At 37.9% G+C, this 23,999-nt stretch overlaps 2 protein-coding genes across 2 annotated transcripts in view; one reads left to right on the top strand and one right to left on the bottom strand.

The window, feature by feature from the left end:
* The window catches only part of KMO (kynurenine 3-monooxygenase), a 55,672-nt gene extending 45,347 nt beyond the window's left edge, over window positions 1-10,325 (top strand). The window contains 6 exon segments of the mRNA XM_068541663.1: window positions 3,496-3,553; window positions 5,736-5,818; window positions 7,031-7,132; window positions 7,223-7,282; window positions 8,774-8,911; window positions 8,914-10,325. Of these exon segments, the coding sequence (XP_068397764.1) occupies window positions 3,496-3,553; window positions 5,736-5,818; window positions 7,031-7,132; window positions 7,223-7,282; window positions 8,774-8,911; window positions 8,914-8,976 (504 nt within the window). The 3' untranslated portion in view covers window positions 8,977-10,325.
* Window positions 10,326-10,939: 614 nt separating this feature from the next.
* The window catches only part of OPN3 (opsin 3), a 63,735-nt gene continuing 50,675 nt past the window's right edge, over window positions 10,940-23,999 (bottom strand). The window contains 2 exon segments of the mRNA XM_068537649.1: window positions 10,940-11,200; window positions 12,162-12,416. Of these exon segments, the coding sequence (XP_068393750.1) occupies window positions 10,940-11,200; window positions 12,162-12,416 (516 nt within the window).

Genomic DNA, 23,999 nt, shown 5'->3' on the forward strand with positions numbered 1-23,999 from the left:
ATTTTCCAAAAAATTAAAGAGTAGGGAACACTCCCAAATTCATTTGGAATCCAGCATTACCCTGATACCAAAATATACAAAGACACTACAAAAAAAAAAAAAAAGAATATTACAGACCAATTTTTCTGATGAATATAGATGTAAAAATTCTCAACAAAATATTAGCAAATAAATTCAACAATAAATTAAAAGAATCATAAACTATGATAAACTGGGATTAATCCCTGCTGTACAAGTATGGTTCAATATCTGCAAATCAACCAGTGTGATAAATCACATTACCAAAACAAAAGATAAAAATCACATGACCATCTCAATAGATGTAGAAAAGGCATTTGACAAAATTCAACATCCATTCTGATAAAAACTCTGAACAAAATTTGTACAGAGGGGACATATCTCAACATAATAAAGGTCATTTATGACAAACCCACAGATAACATCATACTCAGCCTGAAAAGCTGAAAGCTTTTTCTCTAAGATCAGGAACAAGATAAGGATGTCCACTCTCACCATTTCTATTTAATATAGTACTGGAAGTCCTATCCATAACAATCAGACAAGTAAAAGAGATAAAAGGCATCCAAATTGGAAAGGAAGAAGTAAAACTGTCACTATTTGCTGATGACATATTATATATAGAAAACCCTAAAGTCTTCACCAAAAAAATATTAGAACTAATAAAATGAATTCAGTAAAGTGGCAGGATATAAGATTAATATACAGAAATCTGTTGCTTTTCTATGCACTAATAATGAACTATTAGAAAGTGAAAGCAAGAAAAGAATACCATTAGAATTGCACCAAAAATAATAAAACACATAGAAATAAATTTAACCCAGGAGGTGAAAGAATTATACTCTGAAAACTATAAGACATTGATAAAGATAATTAAAGATGATAAAAATAAATGGAAAGATATCCTGTATTCATAGATTGGAAGAATTAATATTGTTAAAATGTCCATACTACCCAAAGCAATCTACAAACTTAATGCAATTCTTATCAAAATATTCATGACAGTTTTCACAGAACTAGAAAAAAAATCCTAAAATTTGTAAGGAACTACAAAAGACCCTCAGTAGACAAAGCAATCTTGAGAAAAGAGAACAAAGCTGGAGGTATCATGGTCCCTAAATTCAGACTATGCTACAAAGCTATAGTCACCAAAACAGTATGGTAATGACACAGAAACAGACACATAGGTCAATGGAACAGAGAGCCCAGAAATAAACCCATGCACATATGGTCAGTTAATCTACAGCAAAGGAGGCAAAAATATACAATGGGGTAAAGACAGTCTCTTCAATAAGTGGTGTTGGGAAAACTGGACAGCTACATGTAAAAGAATGAAATTAGAATATTTTCTCATATTATATACAAAAATAAACTCAAAATGGATTAAAGATTTAAGTGTAGGATATGAAACCATAAAACTATTAGAAGAAAACAAAAGCTTTCACATAGGTCTTAGTAATATTTTTTTGGATCTGTCTCCTCAAGCAAAAGAAACAAAAGCAAGATAAACAAGTGAGACCTAATCAAACTTAAAAGTTTTGCACAGTGTAGGAAACTATCAACAAAAGGAAAAGGCAACCTACTGAATGAGAGATCTTTGCAAATGTAATGTCTGATAAGAGGTTAATATCAAAAATATATAAAAACTCATGGAACTCAATGTCAAGAAAAAAAGCAACCCAATTTAAAAAATGGGCAGAAGACCTGAATAGGCATTTTTCCATAGAAGACAAACAGATGGCCAACAGGCATATGAAAAGATGCTTAACATCACTAATCATCAAGGAAGTACAAATCAAAACCACCGTGAGATATCATCTCATAGTTGTCAGAATGACAACAAAGAACAAGTGTTGTCAAGGATGTGGAGAAAAGGGAATTCTAGTAGTGTTGGTGGGAATGTAAATTGGTGCAGCCACTAAGGAAAACAGTATAGAGGTTCCTCAAAAAATTAAAAATAGAACTACCATATGGTCCAGAAATTCCACTCATGGTATATATCCAAAGAAAATGAAAACACTAATTCAAAAAGATATATGCACCCCATGTTCATATCAGCATTATTTACAATAGCCAAGATATGCAAGCAACCTAGGTGTCCATTAACAATGGATGGATAAAGAAGTGCTATGTATATACAACAGAATATTATTCAACCATAAAAAAGAACGAAATTTTGCCATTTGCAACAACGTGGATGGACCTGGATGGTATTATGGTTAGTGAAATAAGTCAGACAAAGAAAGACAAATAATGTACGTTTTCACTTATATGTGGAATCTAAAAAATAAAGCAAATGAACGAATATAACAAAGCAGAAACAGACTCACAGATACAGAGAACAAACTAGTGGTTACCAGTGGGTAGAAGGGTAGGAGGAGGGGCAAGATAGATGAAGGGGATTAAGAGGTACAAACTATGAGGCATAAAATAAATAAGATGCAAGGATGTAATATACAGCTCAGGGTATATAGTCTATATTTTATTATACCTTTATATGGAGTATAATCTATAAAAATATCAAATCATTATGTTATATACCTGAAATAAATATAATATTGTAAGTCAACTGTACTTAAATTTTTAAAAAAGTAAGGAAACATCAATTTTAGCATAGTGGATAATTAGAACTCCCTGGTTCAAAACCTGGCTTCATGATTTATTAGAATATGTTCTCATGCAACTAACTTATCTCTACTTCCTTATCTGTAAAATTTGGATGTTAATAGTACCTATCTCATAGGGATTCTCCAGGAATAAATGAATTAATTAAATAAAGAATTTAAGAGTGTTATCTCATCCCTATATGGTATCTCTCATTTCTAAATTCCTATAGCATTAACAGCCTATATAATTGACAAATTTATTTGCTTCAGGTATGATATGTAAAATTGATATAGAAGTATTTTCTTTCTTAACCTTTACATATTTTTATATTGTCTTAAAACCATATTTTGAATTCCTAGGATGCAGGAAACATAGCTTTTTATTTTCTTCTCCCTACTGCATTTAGCATAGTACCTTACTAATTTTGTGGATTTGTTGATTGGAAATTTGCTTTAATCTTGGCTTATAGGAAGTAAGTTAATATGAAAGTTCTATCCTGTCATTAAATTGCTCTAAATGTGAATCTTAAAGCCCTGAATAGTTTAAATATTATTCTAATGTTCATGGTAGAACAATATAATTATTTTTGCTTCTTGAAGAAGCAATGGAATTGTCAAAATTACAAGTAATTTAAAATTTTGATCATATTCTAAATTTTATATATATATATGAATAAATCAGGCAAAGACAAAACCATCAAACATGCAGTCAATTGTCTTTTTAATCAGAATTCAATGCTAAGTGTGACTATTTGGCTGTTATGTGCTGGTTGAGAGTAAACATCCTGCGAATTATACTCACCAATGAAAAGTCTATTCAAAATTGCTAAAGAAGTATTTATTATTTACAGTTTATTTTTTCTTGTTTTAGGGATTTGAAGACTGCTTGGTATTTGATGAATTAATGGATAAATTCAATAATGACCTTAGTAAGTAAAATTTCTCAATTGGACACGGACTAGCCTTGCTGATTAATTGTACACCTATTTCTGATCCTGGAAGATTACAAACCATGATGCATATTTCCTGTTCAGGATTATAAATTTTTCTATTAACACTCTATGCCACTGTTGTTTTCCATATCAGACAAGGAACACCCAGAGAGGAAAAGATAGTTTCTTTTAAGTTTTTACACGGAGGTCTATGTATCGATCAATACAAAGATAAAAGTTCCGAGCACCAAAGTTTGGCAGAGATATACTCCTTTCCCTCCCTCTCAGCCCAGTTAACCCTCATGCCTATAATCCCTACAGCATGCCCTCAGAAACACTTTTAGAAGCTCCAGCACTTTCTTGCTTTTTGCCTTATCAAAGCTTGCATCTGATACTTCCATTTGCCTTTTGATTAAAATTAATTCCAGAAATATATTAATTTTACAAGTATTGAAGTTTTAAACTTTATGTATAATTCTGAAAGTAAGTTAAATTAAATGTACATAATTTTCATCCGTAAAATAAATTGCAAATAGTAGCCTGAGAACTGGATAACTTTTACTGCTTCTCAGCATTACATGTTCTCAAAGGTCACCTCTGAATTTAAACCTGTTTCAGGTAAGGGACAGACTTAGAGAACCAGCTTTGAATCTACACCCAGATTCCAGTCTTGACTTGCTGACTTATTAGCCCTTTGACCTTGAACAAGTCACTTTATCTTTTTAAAGTCTCAGATTTTTTTCCCATCAATAAAGTGGGGATAATACCACTTCAGAGAGTTGTGAAGGTTAAATCAAATGATTTGTGGAAAGCTTTTTTTAAAAAAAGCCTAACTCACAGATACAAACTAGTGGTTGCCAGTGGGTAAAACGGTAGGGGGAGGGGCAAGATAGGGGAAGGGGATTAAGAGTTACAAACTACAAGGTATAAAATAAATAAGCTACAAGGATATATTGTACAACACAGGGAATATAGCCAATATTTTATAATAACTATAAATGGAGTATAACCTTTAAAAATTGTGAATCACTATGTTGTATACCCGTAACTCATATAATATTGTACATCAACTATACATCAAGAAAAAAAAATTTTTTTTTAAAGCCTGGAACAAAGTAAATTCACAGTAAAAATTTTTTTTATAGTGTTATAGGGAGTCAGTGAATACTATATTGTCTGAATCTGAAGAGATTATAGATTCCAGGGTAAATTTCTTCTGGTTTTCTTCCTTTCTTTCCCAGTTATCTCACTCAGATGCTCAGGATCCAGAAGTATTTTGTTTCCTCCCTTCTTAGCCCTTGTGTGATTGGTTGGCATGTAATGACAATGATGGAGACAGATGGAGGGCTCATATAACAGAACATACTGTCAATACTGGTTTTAGTTACAGGAGAATGAAGATAGAACAATAATTATCACAATAATAACTAACATCACTGAACATGTAATATGTGTTGGGTATCTTGCTGGTTTTTAACGTATTATCTCATGAAAAACATGGGGCATAGGTACTATTCTTGTCCCTATTTTACAACTGAGGAGAGTAACTTGCCCAAAGTCAAGTAGCTAGAAGTGGAGAAGCTGGGACTTGCACCCATGTTCTCTGACTTTAGAAATGGCTTCCTCAAAACTAGAGTTGTCTGGCCCTGTGAAGTTATATTAGTAAGTTATTAATTTATCAAATATTTATTCAGTGTTTACCATATACCAGGTTAAGTTTTCAAACATGAATATAACATGAGTCCTGCCTCTGGGCGATAACAGAATAACGGGGTATGTTTAAGCTAATAAGGTGGCTTAGGTACAAATGAAACAAATGTATATGGGGTAGCAAAGAAGAACAAAAAGGAGAGTAGTAAATTCTAAGGATTTGGGGTCATTTACAGTCATTTATATGAACTGCTTTCCATTTGCAAAATAAAAATAATGATTCACTAATCTAGTATATATTATAACAACTTTGTCATAAGTTTCATTAAATCATAGGCAATGGGAAATGCCCATGTGTTATTGCTCAGTATTCATAGATTGTTGGTCATACAGTCTTGCTGTCCAGAGTTTTAAAAGGTTAGAGAGAACATTGATAGAGAATACACCATTTCATTTGAACTGTGTAGAGTCAAGCACATTGTTTACAGACTGTTTTGGAAAAGACATTATTATTTAACTTGGTTTCTAGGTATGTGCCTTCCTGAATTCTCAAGATTAAGAATTCCAGATGACCATGCAATTTCAGACCTATCCATGTACAACTACATAGAGGCAAGTGAGAATGTTTGGTTCTATTCAATGAGATCATGCACTGATATTCTAATAAACATCCTTTGCTTTAATGTTTCTTTGAGTTCCGTCTCATGCATGCTGCATAAGAATAGGTGCCAAGAGAAAACACACACACACACACACACACACAGAGCATTCCTTACACATAGTTGAACTTTGACTATAAAGACAGTGATAATGACCCACACACATCATCTCCATCTACATTTCAGGGACATTTAGGAGGTAACAAAAATGACAAAATGTCTGGTTTCAATATCTGATAATTCATAGGCTCAAGACTTAGACATTTAGTAGAGGTAGTAATATGCTATTTTAATGAAAAAATATTTTTGATATGAGTTAACATATTTGGAAAGTTTAAGAGACATTAAATAACCTTGCCATTCTTAACATTATAAGCTGCAAACTTAAATTAGCACTGAATATCCTTCTGGGTTTTTTGCACTGAAAGAAATATGTAATACCAAAGAAATTCATAGTCAGTAGATTACTACTCAGAAGAAAAACACAATTCCATTTTAAGCCAGTCACCTGAAAACCTCACAGTAAATGGTTGTGGTTATAGTTTTTAAATAATCAAATGAAAAAATTTACAAGATAAAAATTTTAAAAAGAGTATAGTTGTTTTCCATCTCTCCTGAAGACAGAAAGAAATAAAGTAGACTTCAACTTGAGCAGAATTGTTTCATATGTGGTGAAGGAAGTTCTATAAGATACTGGAAGTCTCACTGATGTATTTTGCCTTGTCTTTGCAAACAAGACAACTACAACATAATATTTATCCTGAATATGGAGTATATCAAGACAGGCCTAGTTTTAAACAGATCTCTTCTTGCCATAAATAATGTTCTAAACTGACCAGGAATTAACAGAAATTAGTCAAATCTTTGGGCTCACAGACTACTCACAGATCCATACAAACAAACTCTTACTGAAATAGAGTTGGCCCCCGAGCAAAATAGAGTTCTCTAACAGGTTTTGCATAATTGCTCTACCTTTTCAAGTTATTGTTCTCTGACATTGACTGAAAAGGATTGGAAATGACTGAGAAGGATTGGAAATAAGAATTTATTTGACTACCTTTAGTCTGGCTTTGTGGTGAATGGGAATGAAGAGTGATAAAGTTGCAGTAAACAATTAAAGGTACTTTGTTCAAGGTATTCTTTGAGACTCCTTACATTATTGCAGATGCGAGCACACGTCAACTCAAGGTGGTTCCTCTTCCAAAAGAACATAGAGAGATTTCTTCATGCTATTATGCCATCTACCTTTATCCCTCTTTACACCATGGTAAGGTCTGGATTTAAGACTTTTCCTCATTTTAATCTTCTGTTTAGCCATTAAAGAATACACAAGAATACTTTTTAAACTTTCTTACAGGTCACCTTTTCCAGAATAAGATACCATGAGGCAGTGCTGCGTTGGCATTGGCAAAAACAGGTTGGAACAGATTACACTTATTTTTAATCTGATGTGTTGAAGTTCACAGTGATATGGTTATGTTTACCTCAGGCAAATACGGAAATAATGTGACAGACACTAGATGTTTGCCTTCCAAATTAAAAAATGTCCTGGATACACAGGTGGCAGAATGCCTAATGAACAAAATTACAAAGAAGAGGCAATCCTTGAGGAGAAGAAATTCAAAAAAGAAATTGATGCTAGTATTTCTAAACTTTCTACTTTATTTTAGCAATGTGACCTTTTACTTTTATTTAGCAATTGACTTTTGCTTCATGCAATACTCCTATGGGTTTAATTTACAAAACTGGACAGAATCAAATCACTTATAAAACACAGTCTAATTCCAGTGTAATGCTATTCCACATTAATTTTGGGCAGTTGACTCACAGATGCCATTAAATGGAGATTCAGATTCCTGATCTTCCACTGTGGAAACTTTACAACTTCACTCACTAAACAAATAGTATGTAAACATTCAGCTGGGCATGGTGATGAACATAAAGCAGCCCCTACCCTTTGCATAGCTCAGAGACTAGTGGGGGAAATGGACACCTGCAGTGGAGAGGCACTGCCCTGGTGGAGAATGGGCATGGGCATAGGGAGGGGGGCGTGGAGGTTGAAGAAACCTCTCACACATTCAGAATGGGAATGGCAAGTATTTCAGTGGACCTGGAAGAAGCACATATGTGTGAAAATGGCTAGAGGTGGAGCTGGAATAGTAAGTAGGACCTGAAACATCTTGAATATTATTTTGAGGGAAACAGGAAGACAAAGGCAGCTCATAGTCTCAGGTGTGGATTTTAGAAAGATTTAGAGGCTAGATTGGAACGAATCAAGATTTATTCATACAGAGGTGAATAAAATAAGGTCCCTGCCCTCAAGGAACTAAAAGTCCAAAGGGGAAAGAGACAGTGACAGGCAGTTAGAATGCAAGACAATAAGTGCAGTGAAAGAGACCAGGATGATACGAGAGTGCACACAACCCAGACTAGACAGAGCCTCAGCTCGTGTGGTTGATAGACTGTAGGTGGTGAAGGTGCATGTTTAAGTCTTTGAATGTGTGTCTTCCAAGTCACAGAGGCCACTGAACCCATCACTTTGTGCAGGGTCTGAGCAATGACTGAATCATTTGTGGCTTCTTTCAAGACAGAGTTAACAGTTCTGTTTTTTTCAACTGTGAATTTTTTTTATGGCTGGACAAAGGCTGTTAAGAATTCTTTATACAGAACACATAGATTCAGGAGTTTCTGGGAAGAGAGAGAGGAGGAAGAGAGGGAGGCAGGAAGCTCCAAATTCTTGACCTTACCAGATATTGCAGGACTTCACCTAGTGGTCATGCAATTACATCACTGTTTCAGGTTAAAGAACAAAGAGGAAATTGTATAAAACGTCATTTAAAAATGAAGTCTACTTGCAAGATTTTAATCTCTGCACAAATAAAGTGAAAGTTCTTGCTCTTTTTTACAGGTGATAAAGAAAGGACTCTTTTTCTTTGGAACACTGATAGCTGTCAGTGGTACTTACCTACTTATGCGCTCCAAGTCACTGAGACCCCTGGACTACTTGAGAAGACCATGGGACTGGGTCACTTACTTCCAGAATACAGGGCATGTCTCCCTGTAAACTCTCTGGAGTCACTAGAACAAATTCCCAATGTCATTAACAAGTGATAAAAAGATCCTGAAGTAGCAAATATTAGATTTCTCTGTAACCAAAACAGGATTAAAATCATGTTTCCATCATCATATTTAATTCACTAATGGAAGATATTTATCAGCTTACAGTTAAATTCAATGTAGAATTTCTCTGTGAGCTCACTGAAATTATTGAAAAAATAACCCACCACTTTAAGTAAAACGCAGCTTCCCCACAGCACTATGCTTAGGTCAGGTCATTCTAAATATAAAAGTGCAGTGACTAAGATCTCTTTCACTTCTCAAAAAGAAAGGCCCTAGAGACCTCAAGGAAGTCACTGATCACCCTTTTCTTTAAAGGACATAATAGAAGTCATGATAGGATTGACTTAACACCTGGGACTAAAAGTCACAATTTGCGTAATATATTAACTGCATTTTTCATTACCTGGATGGAACTTACCTAAGCACAGGCTCAGATTTTTTTGCTAAAACTAGAAGTGTAAATGAGGGATTGGGGGGCTTTCGAGAGAGTTCAAAATGAATTGATTTTATTTCCCAGTCTTCAAAAGGCAGTATTACCTTCTGAGGATTTTTTTTAAAGGCTATTAAAGCCACACTAAGTGAAGGATAGGAAGAGTTTTATTTATAAACTAAATATCTATATACATAAAAGAGTGGAAAGGAAACAAGGGGAGACAGTTTTCATAGAAATATGAAGCTGTGTTTTATTCCATTTCAGAAGCAATTTACTAACATTCTTGAACTATATGCTGCAAAACTAGCAACAAACTTGATGTTTAAATCTTCATTTAGTGAAACTTTTTTCTTGCTTCTTCCTTCTTCAATAGGCCAACTGAATCACTTAGAACTCTTTCAAACATGATTAATTATGAAGATGCAACACTAGTAGAACTGTCATGTAAGAAATAAAAATTAGGAAATAAAATGATTCACTTTCTTTCTTATATTGTCAAGGAAATTCTTGAGTCCTAATAATCCATGTTTAGACTAAATAATGACTCATGGAAAAATGGTCTCTTCACTAACCCTGACCACTATTTATCCAGTGTATTGATTGAAGAGCAATAAAGATTAAATATTTTTATTTAATATTCACATTTTGTGAATACAGTTTTACACTTATTTTCATTCCTCTTCAAATGTAGGTTTGTTTGGTTTTTGCTGGAACTCCTTTTCTAAATCTATCAATAGAATTCTTGGCAAAATTGTGGGAAATTACTAGGAGGAGAGGCTAATCCTGCCATGTTCATATTTGAAATGAAATAGATGGAGACACTTAACTGCCATTAACATCAGCTTCACCATGTACATCCTCTGCTAATGTATGATTACCAATAAACCTTGATCACCTTGAAATTCTATTTTCTTTCCTGTGTTTCTTTTTAATGGTATCTTCTAGAGCTTGCTCAGCAGCACATTGGTCTGAAGCTCCTCTTTATCATATTATACATAGAGCAATAGTCTTTTGTTTCACATAAAGTTAAGGAATTGATTTTCTTTTTCATCCTAGAATTGTCTCTTTGATAAATTTGATTGAGAAAACATTTGACATGACACTGAATAGGACCCAACACTACAGAAAATTCAAGATTTTCTAGCTATTTCACACAAGTGTATGAGATAAAGTTATTTTAAGAGCTAAGTATTTTTGAGAAGTATGTTATGTGCCTTGGAAAATACAGTCTTTTAAAAATATATATTTGAAGTGAAAACTTCCAATATGTTAGACGTTGATGGTGCCTGATGCCCACCTTGTGCCACAAGTGGTTTTTCGTTACACAAAGCACCCTCTGAATTAAAAGAATTTGTCTTGCTCAGTTACCCCCTGAGGTCAGAGAGCAATTCAGATTTTCTGTTGGACCACAAAAGTTCTGTTGATATTACATAGAATGGGGATTCCAAAACAGTCCTTATAATGGTAGTCTAAAAGTGGTATCTGATTTAAAGCCCTATCTTTCATTCCCATTATTCTTTCCTATAAAGGATTAACTTGGATTACATCGACCTATGACCCACTGGTTCTGTCACCGTCAACTGATAGTGATTCATCATTAGTGATGATAAAAATGATGGAAGAAGAGTTAAAAATCACTTTTTTCTTTGGTCTGTCCCTATCTTTCTGTGACATCACAATGGGTTGGATTTGCATTTCACTCCCAACTGCTGGTAGGTCTTTAGCTGGTCACTGGCATCTCAGCAGTCGGAAACATAGGAGCTGCAAAAGGGCTCTTCGAAACTGGGCAGGGAGGAAATAAAGTTAATATTAAGTAAAAGTTTGGATTGACATTCAAGAAACTTAGGTAAATTTAATTTGGGTTGTTCTTTTCTATTTGTTAGCTGACATGGAGTTAGGTGGTAATGCTCAGATCTACTTAAGCCTGGAGTTTAATGTCTTTTATTTATTATAATTCTTATTAACTTTACCACATAGGTCTCTTTCAATACCTTATAATATCCATAGATTCAAGTTGCATGAATCTTCCATGCAGGCAGCTAGATGTGTTTCCTTAAGTGATTTTGAACATTAATTCATTCCATAAATATTCAATGAGCTCCTACGAGGTGAGGTAATTTATGCTACAATCTGGGGTTATTGTGGGCAGCAGAGACAGACAAGACCCTTCCTGGTAGAGTTTACAGCTTGGTGTACTCACTAATGTTCCTTTAATTAGGTTAAGATTTTTTTTTTTTTGGATCAAGATTACAAATCAGTTGGTGAGAATATACAACAGCAAACCATGTTCAAATCCAGGCACCAACACGTCCTGAAGCAAACAAGTTCTTTAACTTCTCTGAACCTATCTCATAATCCATAAATAAGATACTATTAGTGCCTTTTTCATGGAGTTTTGTAAAGATAACTGATACAATCTGCATAGTGCAGTAAGAATTTTAAATAAATTATTAACTTTGATTGTAGTTATTATTACTAAACATAAAATGTTTTCTGATGTACTAAATACTGATTTTAATAGAATTTTACCTAACAAGTGCAAACTTCCATTGGTAGGTCTTAGAATTGTTATTATTTTCTCTGGGAATATTCTACCTTTCTTCTTGAACCCTCTACTTTCCTGTAAAATGCTTGATTTAGGTTTTTATCATTGAAGCTGCTATGAATAATCTCTATAAAAGTATTATATTTTCCAACAATCCCACCAACATGGTGAAAACGAGCAGTTAATTACAAAGCTTACCTTTCTGATCATGAAGATATAAATAACTGGATTATACACAGTGCCTGATTTAGCAAAGAGATATCAAACAGTAGATATTATTGTAGGAGTGAACAGGTGTCCATAACCATTAAACACCAAGAAACAAATCACAACATAAGGCATCCAAAAGATCAGAAAGGCGAATACCATAAAAAAGCACATTTTGGCCAGTTTCTTTTCATATCTTAAAATCTTGAACATTTGAATTGTCTGAAGATCTTCAACAAAACGGAGCTGCAGAAAGGAGAAGGAAAATAAAGGGGTGAAAATGAAAAAATCATTTTTGTTCATTGTTTTCATAATAGATATTCAGACACCATTCTTGGTCCCACCTTAATGGAAAGAGAACTGAATAGGACCTTGGGAGGCTGGCATCTGATCCAGGACCTGCAGCTGGGCCCAGCCCTTAAACTCTCTGGGCCTCAGTCTCCTCACCTTAACATAATATATTGAACTAAATAGCCTCTTAGATCCTTCAACAGTTTTTAATGTTTTCTAATTTGCTTAAAGAAGAAGAAAATGAACTCTTTTGCCTAGATCTTCAAGTTGCTAAAAGACAGCCTGAAAGAGCCATGATAGGGACTTCCCTGGTGGTCCAGTGGTTAAGAATCCACCTTCCAATGCAGGGGACGTGGGTTCGATCCCTGATTGGGGAACTAAGATCCCACATGCCACAGGGCAACTAAGCCCTCACACTGCAACTACTGAGTCTGTGTGCTCTAGAGCCCAAGCACCACAACTAGAGAGACCCTGCATGCCACAATGAAAGATTCTGCATGCTGGCAATGAAGATCCCGTGTGCTGCAACTAAGACCCAACACAGCCAAATAAATAAACAAATAAACATAAAAAAAGAGTCATGATAAATTGGGAAAAAATTCTCCATAATCCTGGAATCTCTTTTATCTAGAGCATAATCCTCAAATTCTCAAACCAGGCAGCAAATGGGATGTCAGTAGTTCTACATGTTAAAGCCTACAGCTGGTCTTGATGAAAACTTAATTCCTAAATAAATTCCTCCTGGAAACTACTGTGACTTCCACTTCACAGCTAATGACTATAAAGTGGGGTTTTGCTGAGGAATTTGCTTGGGTTGGTTTCATCAGTGGCTCAGCTGCAGAGGATAGAGCTCAGTAAAACCCAGATAGCCCACTTTCTCTAAAATCAGCGTTTTAGAGAACTTTTTACTCCTAGTTTTACTCCTAGTTTGTCCCCACTAAAAGTATTTAGGCATAATGGCCTATAGCCTGAAAGTTCTTTGACTTTCTCAGATAAAAAGCTCTTTAGAAGTATAATGGGGAATAACAAATCTGACTCCATATTAGATCTGTTTCTTTTACTTTAACCTTTGTATTCTACTGCTTTTGTTACAAATTAATCACTAAAGGGATGCTGCCAATAGCTGAAAGTATACATAATGGCCCATCTCCAGAACCCTACCCCCATGCCTGAATGTTAAACCAAAATACCTTTGTTCAGCTCACAGAAAACATCCTGATGCGGCCCACCTGTCAAATGGCTGCAGGAAAGAAGAAATTAACACATCCCTTCCCAGAGTCTGGCTGAAACCAGGAAATATTTGCAACAACTTATGGCCTTTTTACTTTACCTCCTCACCTCCCCTCTCTTTGTTCTATAAAATAAACTAGTATCCAGACCCCAGCAACAAGATGGTTCTCTAGGACGTTAGTCTGCAATCTTTATAGTCTCCTGGCTTTCCAAATAAAGCCATTAATTCCTTGTCCCAAAGCCTTGTCTCCCAATTTATTGGCCTGTCATGTGGCTGGCAGAACAATCTTGGACTTGGTAACAGAAGTTCCTCCTATTATTGTGATAAACGTGTGATTAAGAAGAGGGAGAGAATATTCCTGTACATCAAAAGTATACTCGTAAATAAAATGGTTATTTCTGACATCTTAAGAAGCTAATTTTGCTACAAAAATACAAATGCTTTATTGATATAAGAAAAGGTATCTGGCATACCACTGATACTTAATATATAATCTTAAATGGGGAAATTTATTACATTTCAACAAACTGTAAGTGTTCTTTTTATTTCTAGCATTATCATAAAAGTTAAGGAAAAATTTTCCAAAGAAATCTGCTAAAACATGTGCTAATAGTATTTAAAAATATATTTGAATTGATATATCTAAATCACTGATGTCATCTAAACTTTAAGAAACTGTATTCTTATTATATATTCATATTGACAGAATAGAAGAAAACATAGATAATTTAAATGGTTGATTTTTTTTTCTAGAGTAGAGGAAATGTGTGTATGGTAGTGAGTGTTAAATTTCTGGTACTATTATTATGTGTGTGTGCTATTCTATTTTAAAAGAAATTATTTTATTTAAAGTGATAGGATATTATTCTATTTTCAGAACAGGATTTTGGTGGGGGGAGGATTTTTCCCTAGAGATTTTAAGAAGGTTGTGGAGTTCTAGTAAACACTTTAGATTTGGAATTAAAAGATCTGGGTTCATATCCCAGATTCACCACTTTTGCTCCTTATGTGATGTTGAGCAAGTCAATGACCTTCTCTAAGAGTAAAGATTAAAGGAGGTTAAAATGTGTAACTTATTAAACAGAAGTTGAGTCCCAGTTCCACACATATGACTTTGTGGGATTGTTTTTGAGATTATTTATTTATATTTGAATTATACTTGAAACAAACATACTTATTCATATGCATATGTACTTTTATGATAATATAGGATATTGGGAATCATGATTTTTGACTCCTTGGAGTTTCAATTAACTAGTAAAACACCACATGTCAATGATCTGTGTCCCAAGTCCCCACTATCTAGGGCCCAACAATTTCATCTGTACCACTTTCTGGACAATGTCAGTCCCCATCCTTTCTCACCACTTATCAAAGCAGAGAACTCATTTATCATTCTGGAATTACATGCATACTGCAGAAATTAATTGAAGAAAATATTGGTTTATGCTTCCCCAGTTCCTCTGGTATAAGGAAAAGATCTGACTAATGTTTCAGATTATTTGGGTTTGTATATGTGACGTTTCCATGATTATTTTTCATTTATCTCTTTTTGGCTTCTTTGTTTCATCATTCTCTATTCTTTTACTCTGCTCATTCAACATTTTCCAAATAAAGAGCTCTACTTTATGTTTTGCCCCCTTTATCCAATCATTTGAGGATATTTTTCAAAATTGCTATGGTTGAAGCAAAAGTATTGATACATGCACAAATTTGTCTTAAAGGAGGAACAACTTAAGACAAATTCCCCAGAATTACCTCTAATGGTGTTCTTTGCCTATATAAATGGCAACGCCTAGTGCTTGGTGATTCAGACACCTGTAGGTTTTTCAAAGACTTTACTGCGAGTCCTTAATCTCAAGTGAGTAGCTGTGTCTCTATTGCTATTACAAATAACCTCTCTGGATAAGGAAATAGAAGCAATTCCTTGCACCAAGCTTTGTGTTGAGTTTATAGCACAGTCAGTAGTCAAATCTCTTTGTACTTTCACCACTTCCCCTTCCTATGCCCTCTGTAAATTTTTTCCAAAAATAGTCACTGGTCCCTATTTCATGTAGGTACTGTTCCAGCTATAGGTGAAAAAATAAATAAGACTGGGTCTCTTCCCTTGAGGAATTCACTATTTGGTGAGGGTGACAGGCACATAAATATACTGCTTCCATAGGTGATAACATGCCATGAGGGAGGTGACCGGAGAGGGCTATGTGTATATGCAGGAGGAGTAACAAATTCAGAGGCAGATAAGACCAAACAGATCCTGATCTCAGCCTTCTGAGGTGAGGAGGAGTTTAGACAAGGAGGAGAGACAGAACGTTCCAGGGTTAAGGCAAACAGGTAAAAGAATATGTCAATTTCTGGGGACAAGAAATACTGTAGTTGACTGAAGCTTGAGGTGGCAAGAGGGAGGGAATGTAAAAAAATGAGACTGGACAGGCAGATGAGATATGGCCACACAGGACCTGATAGTCAGCTCAGGGGCCTTATTTTTAATCGTGAAGACAATGGAACCCTTAACGAATTTTAGGCTGGTTAGTGACATAAGAAAATTTTCATTTGAGAACAATTAATCTGATGGCAGTATAAAGAGAACGGATTAGAGTAAGACGAGAATAAAGAAAGGAAAACTAAGATCCTTTTGAATTGAGTCTGACAGGCAAAAAAATTGAGAGGACAAAATAGATATATGGAAAAATATTTGAGGTTCGATAGATAAAAATTGATAATTGTTTGAGTGTGAGGGAGACATGGATGAAGAATAGTCAAAGATTAACGCTTAGTTTCTGGCTTAGGTAGATAGGAGTGATGACCATTCACTAAGAAAGGGAATGGAGGAGTAGAGACCTGGAGGGAAAGATGACCAATTCATCTTCACACATGTTGAATTTGACAAGTCTGTGGACTATCCACATGGAGGTATTCAATAGGCAATTGACTATGAGGATCTGATAGAGATCAGAAGAACAACCTGGATCAGAAGTAGAGATTTCAAAGTCACCATGCTATTGTTAGAAGGAAAATACTGCCAATATATGAGATTGCCCATGTCTATTGTGTAGTATTGAGACAGGCTGGGACCCAGGACCTGGGACCCTTTGCTGCAGTGCTTGCACCTGAACACATGTCTCCTCAAGCAACAAAATACAAAGAAACTATAAGGGACTAAAATTAACTGTGTGCATGTGCAGTTGGGGCAAATTATGGACAATGAGAAACAAAAAGACCAAAAACCCAACTGCCACTTCTGAAGAGCCAGGAGCAAAAGCAGGGTGTCAAGAGCAAAAGCATGCGCCCTGCACACGCCACCAAAGGGGTGGGCAAACCACCTAAGCCACCCTTTTGGCCCATCCCTGGGCCCACTCCTACCTCAGCCCATATAAAGAACCAGCTGGCCTCTCCTCAGGGAGCGAGCAAGGGAACTTATTACTTGTTTTTGCTCCTCCCTGCTGCAGGAGGGACCCCAATAAAACCTTGCCTGAATTTCTTGTCTGGCCTCTTATCAATTTCTATTGATTAAGGAAGGCCAAGAACCCTGGTCAGTAACAGTATGAGATGAGAGCTAAGCATAGAATGCTGGGGAGGCCCAAGGAAAAGAAGCCTTTGAAGGAGACATGAGATGATGGGGCCCAGAGAGTCAGCAACAAAGATAAAAGAGAATGGGGTCCTAGAAACACTGAGAGCAGAAACTCACACTTAAGTAGAAGCTGTCAACAATGCCACAAGTCTCAATGCCACAGATGCCAGGAAAAAAAAAGAAACTGAAATGTGTCCATTGGTTCTAACATTTGGGAGATCATCAATGACCTTAATGAGGCTGTTTCTGTGAGAGTGTGGTAGAAGAAGGAATCACCAATCTGCAATGGGTTGAGGAATAAATATGTGAATTTACTAAACTACAGACTCTCTGAGGCAGTGGCTATATCTTATCCACTGTGTATCCTCAGAGATTAGTAATTGCCTCTGCTTGGGCTTCCATAACAAAATACTGAGTGGCTTAAACAATAGAAACTTATTTCTCACAGACTTGGAGACTGAGACGTCTAAGATTAAGGTGCCAGTAAGGTAGGTTTCATTGTGAGGCCTCTTTTCTTGGCTTGTAGATAGCCAAATTCTCTCTATGTTCTCCTATCAGTAGAGAAAGAGAGTGAGAGCTCTGCTCTCTCTTTCTCTTCTTATAAGGGCACTAATCTCATCGTGAGGGCCCCACCCTCGTGATCCCATTCTTATATATCCCTAATTACCTACCAAAGGCCCCACCTCCTACACCATCACATTGAATGTTGGGGGGACAACAAATATTCAGCCCATAACAGTAAATAGTTGGTACATTTTTATTTATTTATTTATTTATTTATTTATTTATGGCTGTGTTGGGTCTTCGTTTCTGTGCGAGGGCCTTCTCTAGCCGTGGCAAGTGGGGGCCACTCTTCATCGCGGTGTGTGGGCCTCTCACTATCACGGCCTCTCTTGTTGTGGAGCACAGGCTCCAGACTCACAGGCTCAGTAATTGTGGCTCACGGGCCCAGTTACTCTGTGGCATGTGGGATCCTCCCAGACCAGGGCCCGAACCTGTGTCCCCTGCATTGGCAGGCAGACTCTCAACCACTGCGCCACCAGGGAAGCCCCAATAATTGGTACATTTTAGATGCTCAATAAATATTGGTCAAATGAATGCTTATTGAGTGATGATGTAGCACCAAAAGCCACCAATGGTTCTTTGAGTTAGCAGTGATGTGGAGAGAAATAAAGTGATAACTAGAGGGAGTTGAGAGTATATTTTGCTTTTGAATTAAATTGGCATGGTTATATGCTACAGATAAAGAGCCAGTACTGAAGGAGAGATTGAATATATGAGTCAAAGAGAAAATTATTACTTGAGAGAGGTCCCTGAGGCAGAGAATGGGATGGGGAAGAAAACAAGAATCTAGGATCAGTTTGGTCCTGAGAGACCTCTCCCATTCCCTTGCAACTGAAGAGAGGGATATAAGAATGAGTGGGGGCATTTGGCACCACTGGGGCTCCTGTGATCCAAGCAGTCATACCACCTCTGCGCCTGGTCCTCACAGGGGCAGACCCAAGAGCTCCAAGGCAGCCTCAGGACCAGACTCCTGTGGGTGGACCACACACAGAGGTGGGGATAAAACCAAAGCTGGATGGGGTGACTAAGGAAGAAGATCAAAAATCTTTCCATCAGCTGTACAAGCTGCAGATTAAATCCCCGTGATCAGCTAAGTAGACCCTGCATCTATGGAATATCTGAGTAGACAATGAGTGTTCCTACAAATGAAAACGGTCTAGCTCTCGCAGCTGTGGACTTTTGGGGTAAGCACGCACAAGAATTGGGCCAGATCAGAGTCTGAGTGGTCCCCACAGGGCCCACAGCAGGTCCAGAGTCCAGTCCAGAGGCAAAGGAGAGCCTCTTTGGGAGGTGGAGGTGGGTTGTGGCTCACGGCATGTGCAAGGACACTTACAGCGGAGACCCCAGGGAAACATAATTATTACTATTAATTTTATTATGTTTCAATTCATTCTGTTGTTGGTTCTAGTTTTTTTTTTTGGTTTTTCTTTGTTTATTTGGTGGTGGTGTTTTAGTTTTTTTTCTTTTTTTAATTTAGTCTCTTGGGATCTCCGTGTTTTATAACATATTTTTAAAATTTTTTTTATACATTTCTATTTTTACTTTGTTTTTTGTGGTTCTGTGTTCTTTTCCCTTATTTTTTCTTCTTCTTTTTCTTCAATATATATGTATATATATATTTTTAAATATTTCCATTTCTACTTTGCTTTTCTGTTGTCCTGTGATTTTTCCCTTTTTATTTCATTTTATTATTATTTTTTTAAAATCATTTTTATTGGTTTGTTCTGTTTCCTTGCTTCATTCTTCAGTTGGCACACTGCTTTGGTTTTGTTTTTAGGTTATGTGTTTCTGTTAGCTTTAATTCTGTTTGATTTCGTTTTTGAGCTCTTCTATTTGTCTGCTTGTTCTCTTGCTTATTGTTTTATTTGGCTCTGTGTTTGTTTCTTTTACGTGTGTGCGTTTCCTTGTCTCTGTTTTTCTTTGTTTGATTTTGTTTTTACCATTTCTCGGGGGTTTTGTTTGTCTTTTTCTTTTCTTTAATTTTGCATTTTACTTTATTTTATTTTTTATATTTCTGTTTCTACGTTGCCTTTCTGTTGTTCTGTCTTCTTTCCCCTTTCTCTTTTTCTTTTCTTTTTTTTTTAAATCATTTTTGTTGGTTTGTTTTGTTTCTTTGCTTCATTCTTCAGTTGGCACTCTGCTTTGTTTTTGTTTTTTGGTTTTGTGATTTTGTCAGCTTTCCTCTTAATTGCTTCATTTTGTGCTTGGGTTCTTTTGTTTGTCTGCTTGTTCTCTTGCTTTTTGATTTATTTGGTTCTGATTTTGTTTCTTTTGTGTGTGTGCATGTTTCCTTGTTTCTGTTTGTTTTATTTTACTTTTCACCATTTGTCTGGGGTTTTGTTACGCTTTTGTTTTTTGAATTACCTTTATCGTCGGGATGAGTGACGTGCGGGGTCTTGGTCCCTTGACCAGAAGTCGGGCCTGAGGCTCTAGGGTGGGAGCACGGAGTCCAGGATGCTGAACCACTAGAGAATTCCCAGTCCCAGAGAAGATTAATTACTGAGAGCTCTCACGGAGGCCTCTATCTGAATCCAAAACCCAGCTCCAACCAACTGCCAGCAACTCCCAGCACTGGACGTCTCACACCAAACAACAAACAAGACAGGAACACAAGCCCACCTATCATCACACAGACTACCTAAAGTCATACTAAGCTCATAGACACACCAAAACACACCACCTGACATGGCCCTGTTCATCAGGGGAAAAGACTCAACTCCACCCATCAGAACGTAGGCACCAATCCTTCCCATCAGGAAGCCTACACAAGACAATGGACCAACCCCACTACCGAGGGCAGAGAACTGAAGTAAGAGGAACTACTTACGACCCTGCAGCCTAGGGAAAGGAGACAGCAAATACTATAAATTAAACAAAATGAGAAGACAGAGAAATATCTTACAGGTAAAGGAGCACGATAAAAACCCATAAGACCAAATAAATGAAGAGGAAATAGGCAAACTACCTGAAAAAGAATTCAGAGTGATGATAGTAAAGATGATCCAAAATCTCAGTAATAGAATAGAGAAAATACAAGAAACGTTTAAAAAGGAACTAGAGGGCTTCCTTGTGGGGCAGTGTTTGAGAATCTGCCTGCCAATGCAGAGGACACAGGTTCGAGCCCTAGTCTGGGTAGATCCCACATGCCGCAGAGCAGCTGGGCCCGTGAGCCACAATTACTGAGCCTGTGTGTCTGGAGCCTGTGCTCCGCAACAAGAGAGGCCACGATAGTGAGAGGCCCACGCACCATGATGAAGAGTGACCCCTGCTTGCCGCAGCTAGAGAAAGCCCTCGCACAGAAACGAAGACCCAATACAGCCATAAATAAATAAATAAATAAATTAATTAATTAATTAATTAATTTAAAAAAAGGAACTAGAAGAACTAAAGAGCAAACAAACAGGAATGAACAACACAATAACTATAATTTAAAATACTCTAGAACGAATCAATAGCAGAATAACTGAGGCAGAAGAACAGATAAGTGAGATGGAAGATAAAATGGTGGAAATAACTGCCACAGAGCAGAATAAAGAAAAAACAATGAAAAGAATGGAGGACAGTCTCAGAGACCTCTGGGACAACATTAAGTGTGCCAACATTTGAATTATAGGTGTCCCAGAAGAAGAAGAAAAAAAGAAAGGGTCTGAGAAAATATTTGAAGAGATTAGAGTTGAAAACTTCCCCAACATGGGAAAGGAAATAGTCAGTCAAGTCCAAGAAGCACAGAGAGTCCCATACAGGATAAATCCAAGGAGAAACATGCTGAGATACACATTAATCAAACTAACAAAAATTAAACACAAAGAAAAAATACTAAAAGTAACAAGGGAAAAGCAACAAATAACATACAAATGTATCCCCATAAGGTTAATAGCTGATCTTTCAGAAGAAATTGAACAGGCCAGAAGGGAGTGGCAAGATATATTTAAAGTGATGAAAGGGAAAAACCTACAACCAAGATTACTTTACCCAGCAAGAATCTCATTCAGATTACTCAGCCATAAAAAGGAATGAAATTGGGTCATTTGTAGAGACGTGGATGGATCTAGAGACTATAATACAGAGTGATGTAAGTCAGAAAGAGAAAAACAAATATTGTATATTAATGCATATATGTGTAACCTAGGAAAATGTTACAGATGAACTGGTCTGCAGGGCAGAAATAGACACAGATGTAGAGAACAAATGTATGGACACAAAGGGGGGAAAGTGGTGGGGGTGGGTGTGATGGTAGGATGAACTGGGAGATTGGGATTGGCATATATACACTAATATGTATAAAATAGATAACAGACCTGTGAGAGAAGATGGTGGAAGAGTAAGACGCGGAGATCACCTTCCTTCCCACAGATACAGTAGAAATACATCTACACGTGGAACTGCTCCCACAGAACACCCACTGAACGCTGGCAGAAAACGTCAGACCTCCCAAAAGGCAAGAAACTCCCCACGTATTTGGGTAGGGCAAAAGAAAAAAGAAATAACAGAGACAAAAGGATAGGGACGGGACCTGCAACAGTGGGAGGGAGCCGTGAAGGAGGAAAGATTTCCACACACTAGGAAGCCCCTTCACGGGCAAAGACTGCGGGTGGCAGAGGGGGGAAGCTTCAGAGCCACGGAGGAGAGCACAGCCACAGGGGTGCGGAGGGCAAAGCGGAGAGACTCCCGCACAGAGGCTTGGCGCCGAGCAGCACTCACCAGCCCAACAGGCTTGTCTGATCACCTGCCATGGCGGGCGGGGCTGGGAGCTGAGGCTCGGGCTTTGGTCGGATCGCAGGGAGAGGACTGGGGTTGACGGCGTGAACACAGCCTGAAGGGGTTAGTGCACCACAGCTAGCCGGGAGGGAGTCCGGGAAAAAGTCTGCAGCTGCCGAAGAGGCAAGAGACTTTTCTTCCCTCTTTGTTTCCTGGTGCGCGAGGAGAGGGGATTCAGAGCGCCGCCTAAATGAGCTCCAGAGACAGTCGCAAGCTGCGGCTATCAGCGCGGATCCCACAGCAACAGGGGCGCAGAGGAAAAATCGGAGAGATTCCCGCACAGAGGCTTGGGGCCGAGCAGCACTCAGCAGCCGGAGAGGCTTGTCTGCTCACCCGCCGGGGCGGGCGGGGCTGGGAGCTGAGGCTCGGCTTTGGTCGGATCGCAGGGAGAGGACTGGGGTTGGCGGCATGAACACAGCCTGAAGGGGTTAGCGCACCACAGCTGGCTGGGAGGGAGACCGGGAAAAGGTCTGCAGCTACCGAAGAGGCAAGAGACTTTTTCTTGCCTCTTTGTTTCACGGCGCGCAAGGAGAGGGGATTCAGAGTGCCGCCTAAACGAACTCCAGAGACGGGCACGAGCCGCGGCGATCAGCGCGGGCCCCAGAGACGGGCGTGAGATGCTAAGGCTGCTGCTGCCGCCACCAAAAAGCCTGTGTGTGAGCACAGGTCACTCTCCACACCGCCCCTCCTGGGAGCCGGTGCAGCCCGCCACTGCCAGGGTCCCGTGATCCGGGGACAACTTCCCCGGGAGAATGCACTGCGCGCCTCAGGCTGGTGCAATGTCACGCCGGCCTCTGCCGCCGCAGGCTCACCCCGCATCCGTACCGCTCCCTCCCCCCGCCTGAGTGAGCCAGAGCCCCCGAAGCAGCTGCTCCTTTAACCCCGTTCTGTCTAGGCAGGGAACAGACGCCCTCAGGCGACCTACACACAGAGGCCGGTCCAAATCCAAAGCTGAACCCCAGGAGCTGTGCGAACAAAGAAGAGAAAGGGAAATCTCTCCCAGCAGCCTCAGAAGCAGCGGGTTAAAACTCCACAAACAACTTGATGTGCCTGCATCTGTTGAATACCTGAATAGATAACGAATCATCCCAAATTCAGGAGGTGGACTTTGGGAGCAGGATATATTAATTTTTCCCCTTTTCCTTTTTTTGTGAGTGTATATGTATATGCTTCTGGGTGAGATTTTGTCTGTATAGCTTTGCTTTATAATAGCTTTATTTTACTTCACTATATTATAACCTCTTTCTTTCTTTCTTTCTATTTTTTCTCCCTTTTACTCTGAGCCCTGTGGATGAAAGGCTCTTGGTGCTCCAGCCAGGCATCAGGGCCATGCCTCTGAGGTGGGAGAGCCAACTTCAGGACACTGGTCCACAAGAGACCTCCCAGCTCCACGTAATACCAAACGGCAAAAATC

The sequence above is a fragment of the Eschrichtius robustus genome, chromosome 3 (genome assembly GCF_028021215.1).
Source record: "Eschrichtius robustus isolate mEscRob2 chromosome 3, mEscRob2.pri, whole genome shotgun sequence".
In the NCBI taxonomy this organism is placed as follows: Eukaryota; Metazoa; Chordata; class Mammalia; order Artiodactyla; family Eschrichtiidae; genus Eschrichtius; species Eschrichtius robustus.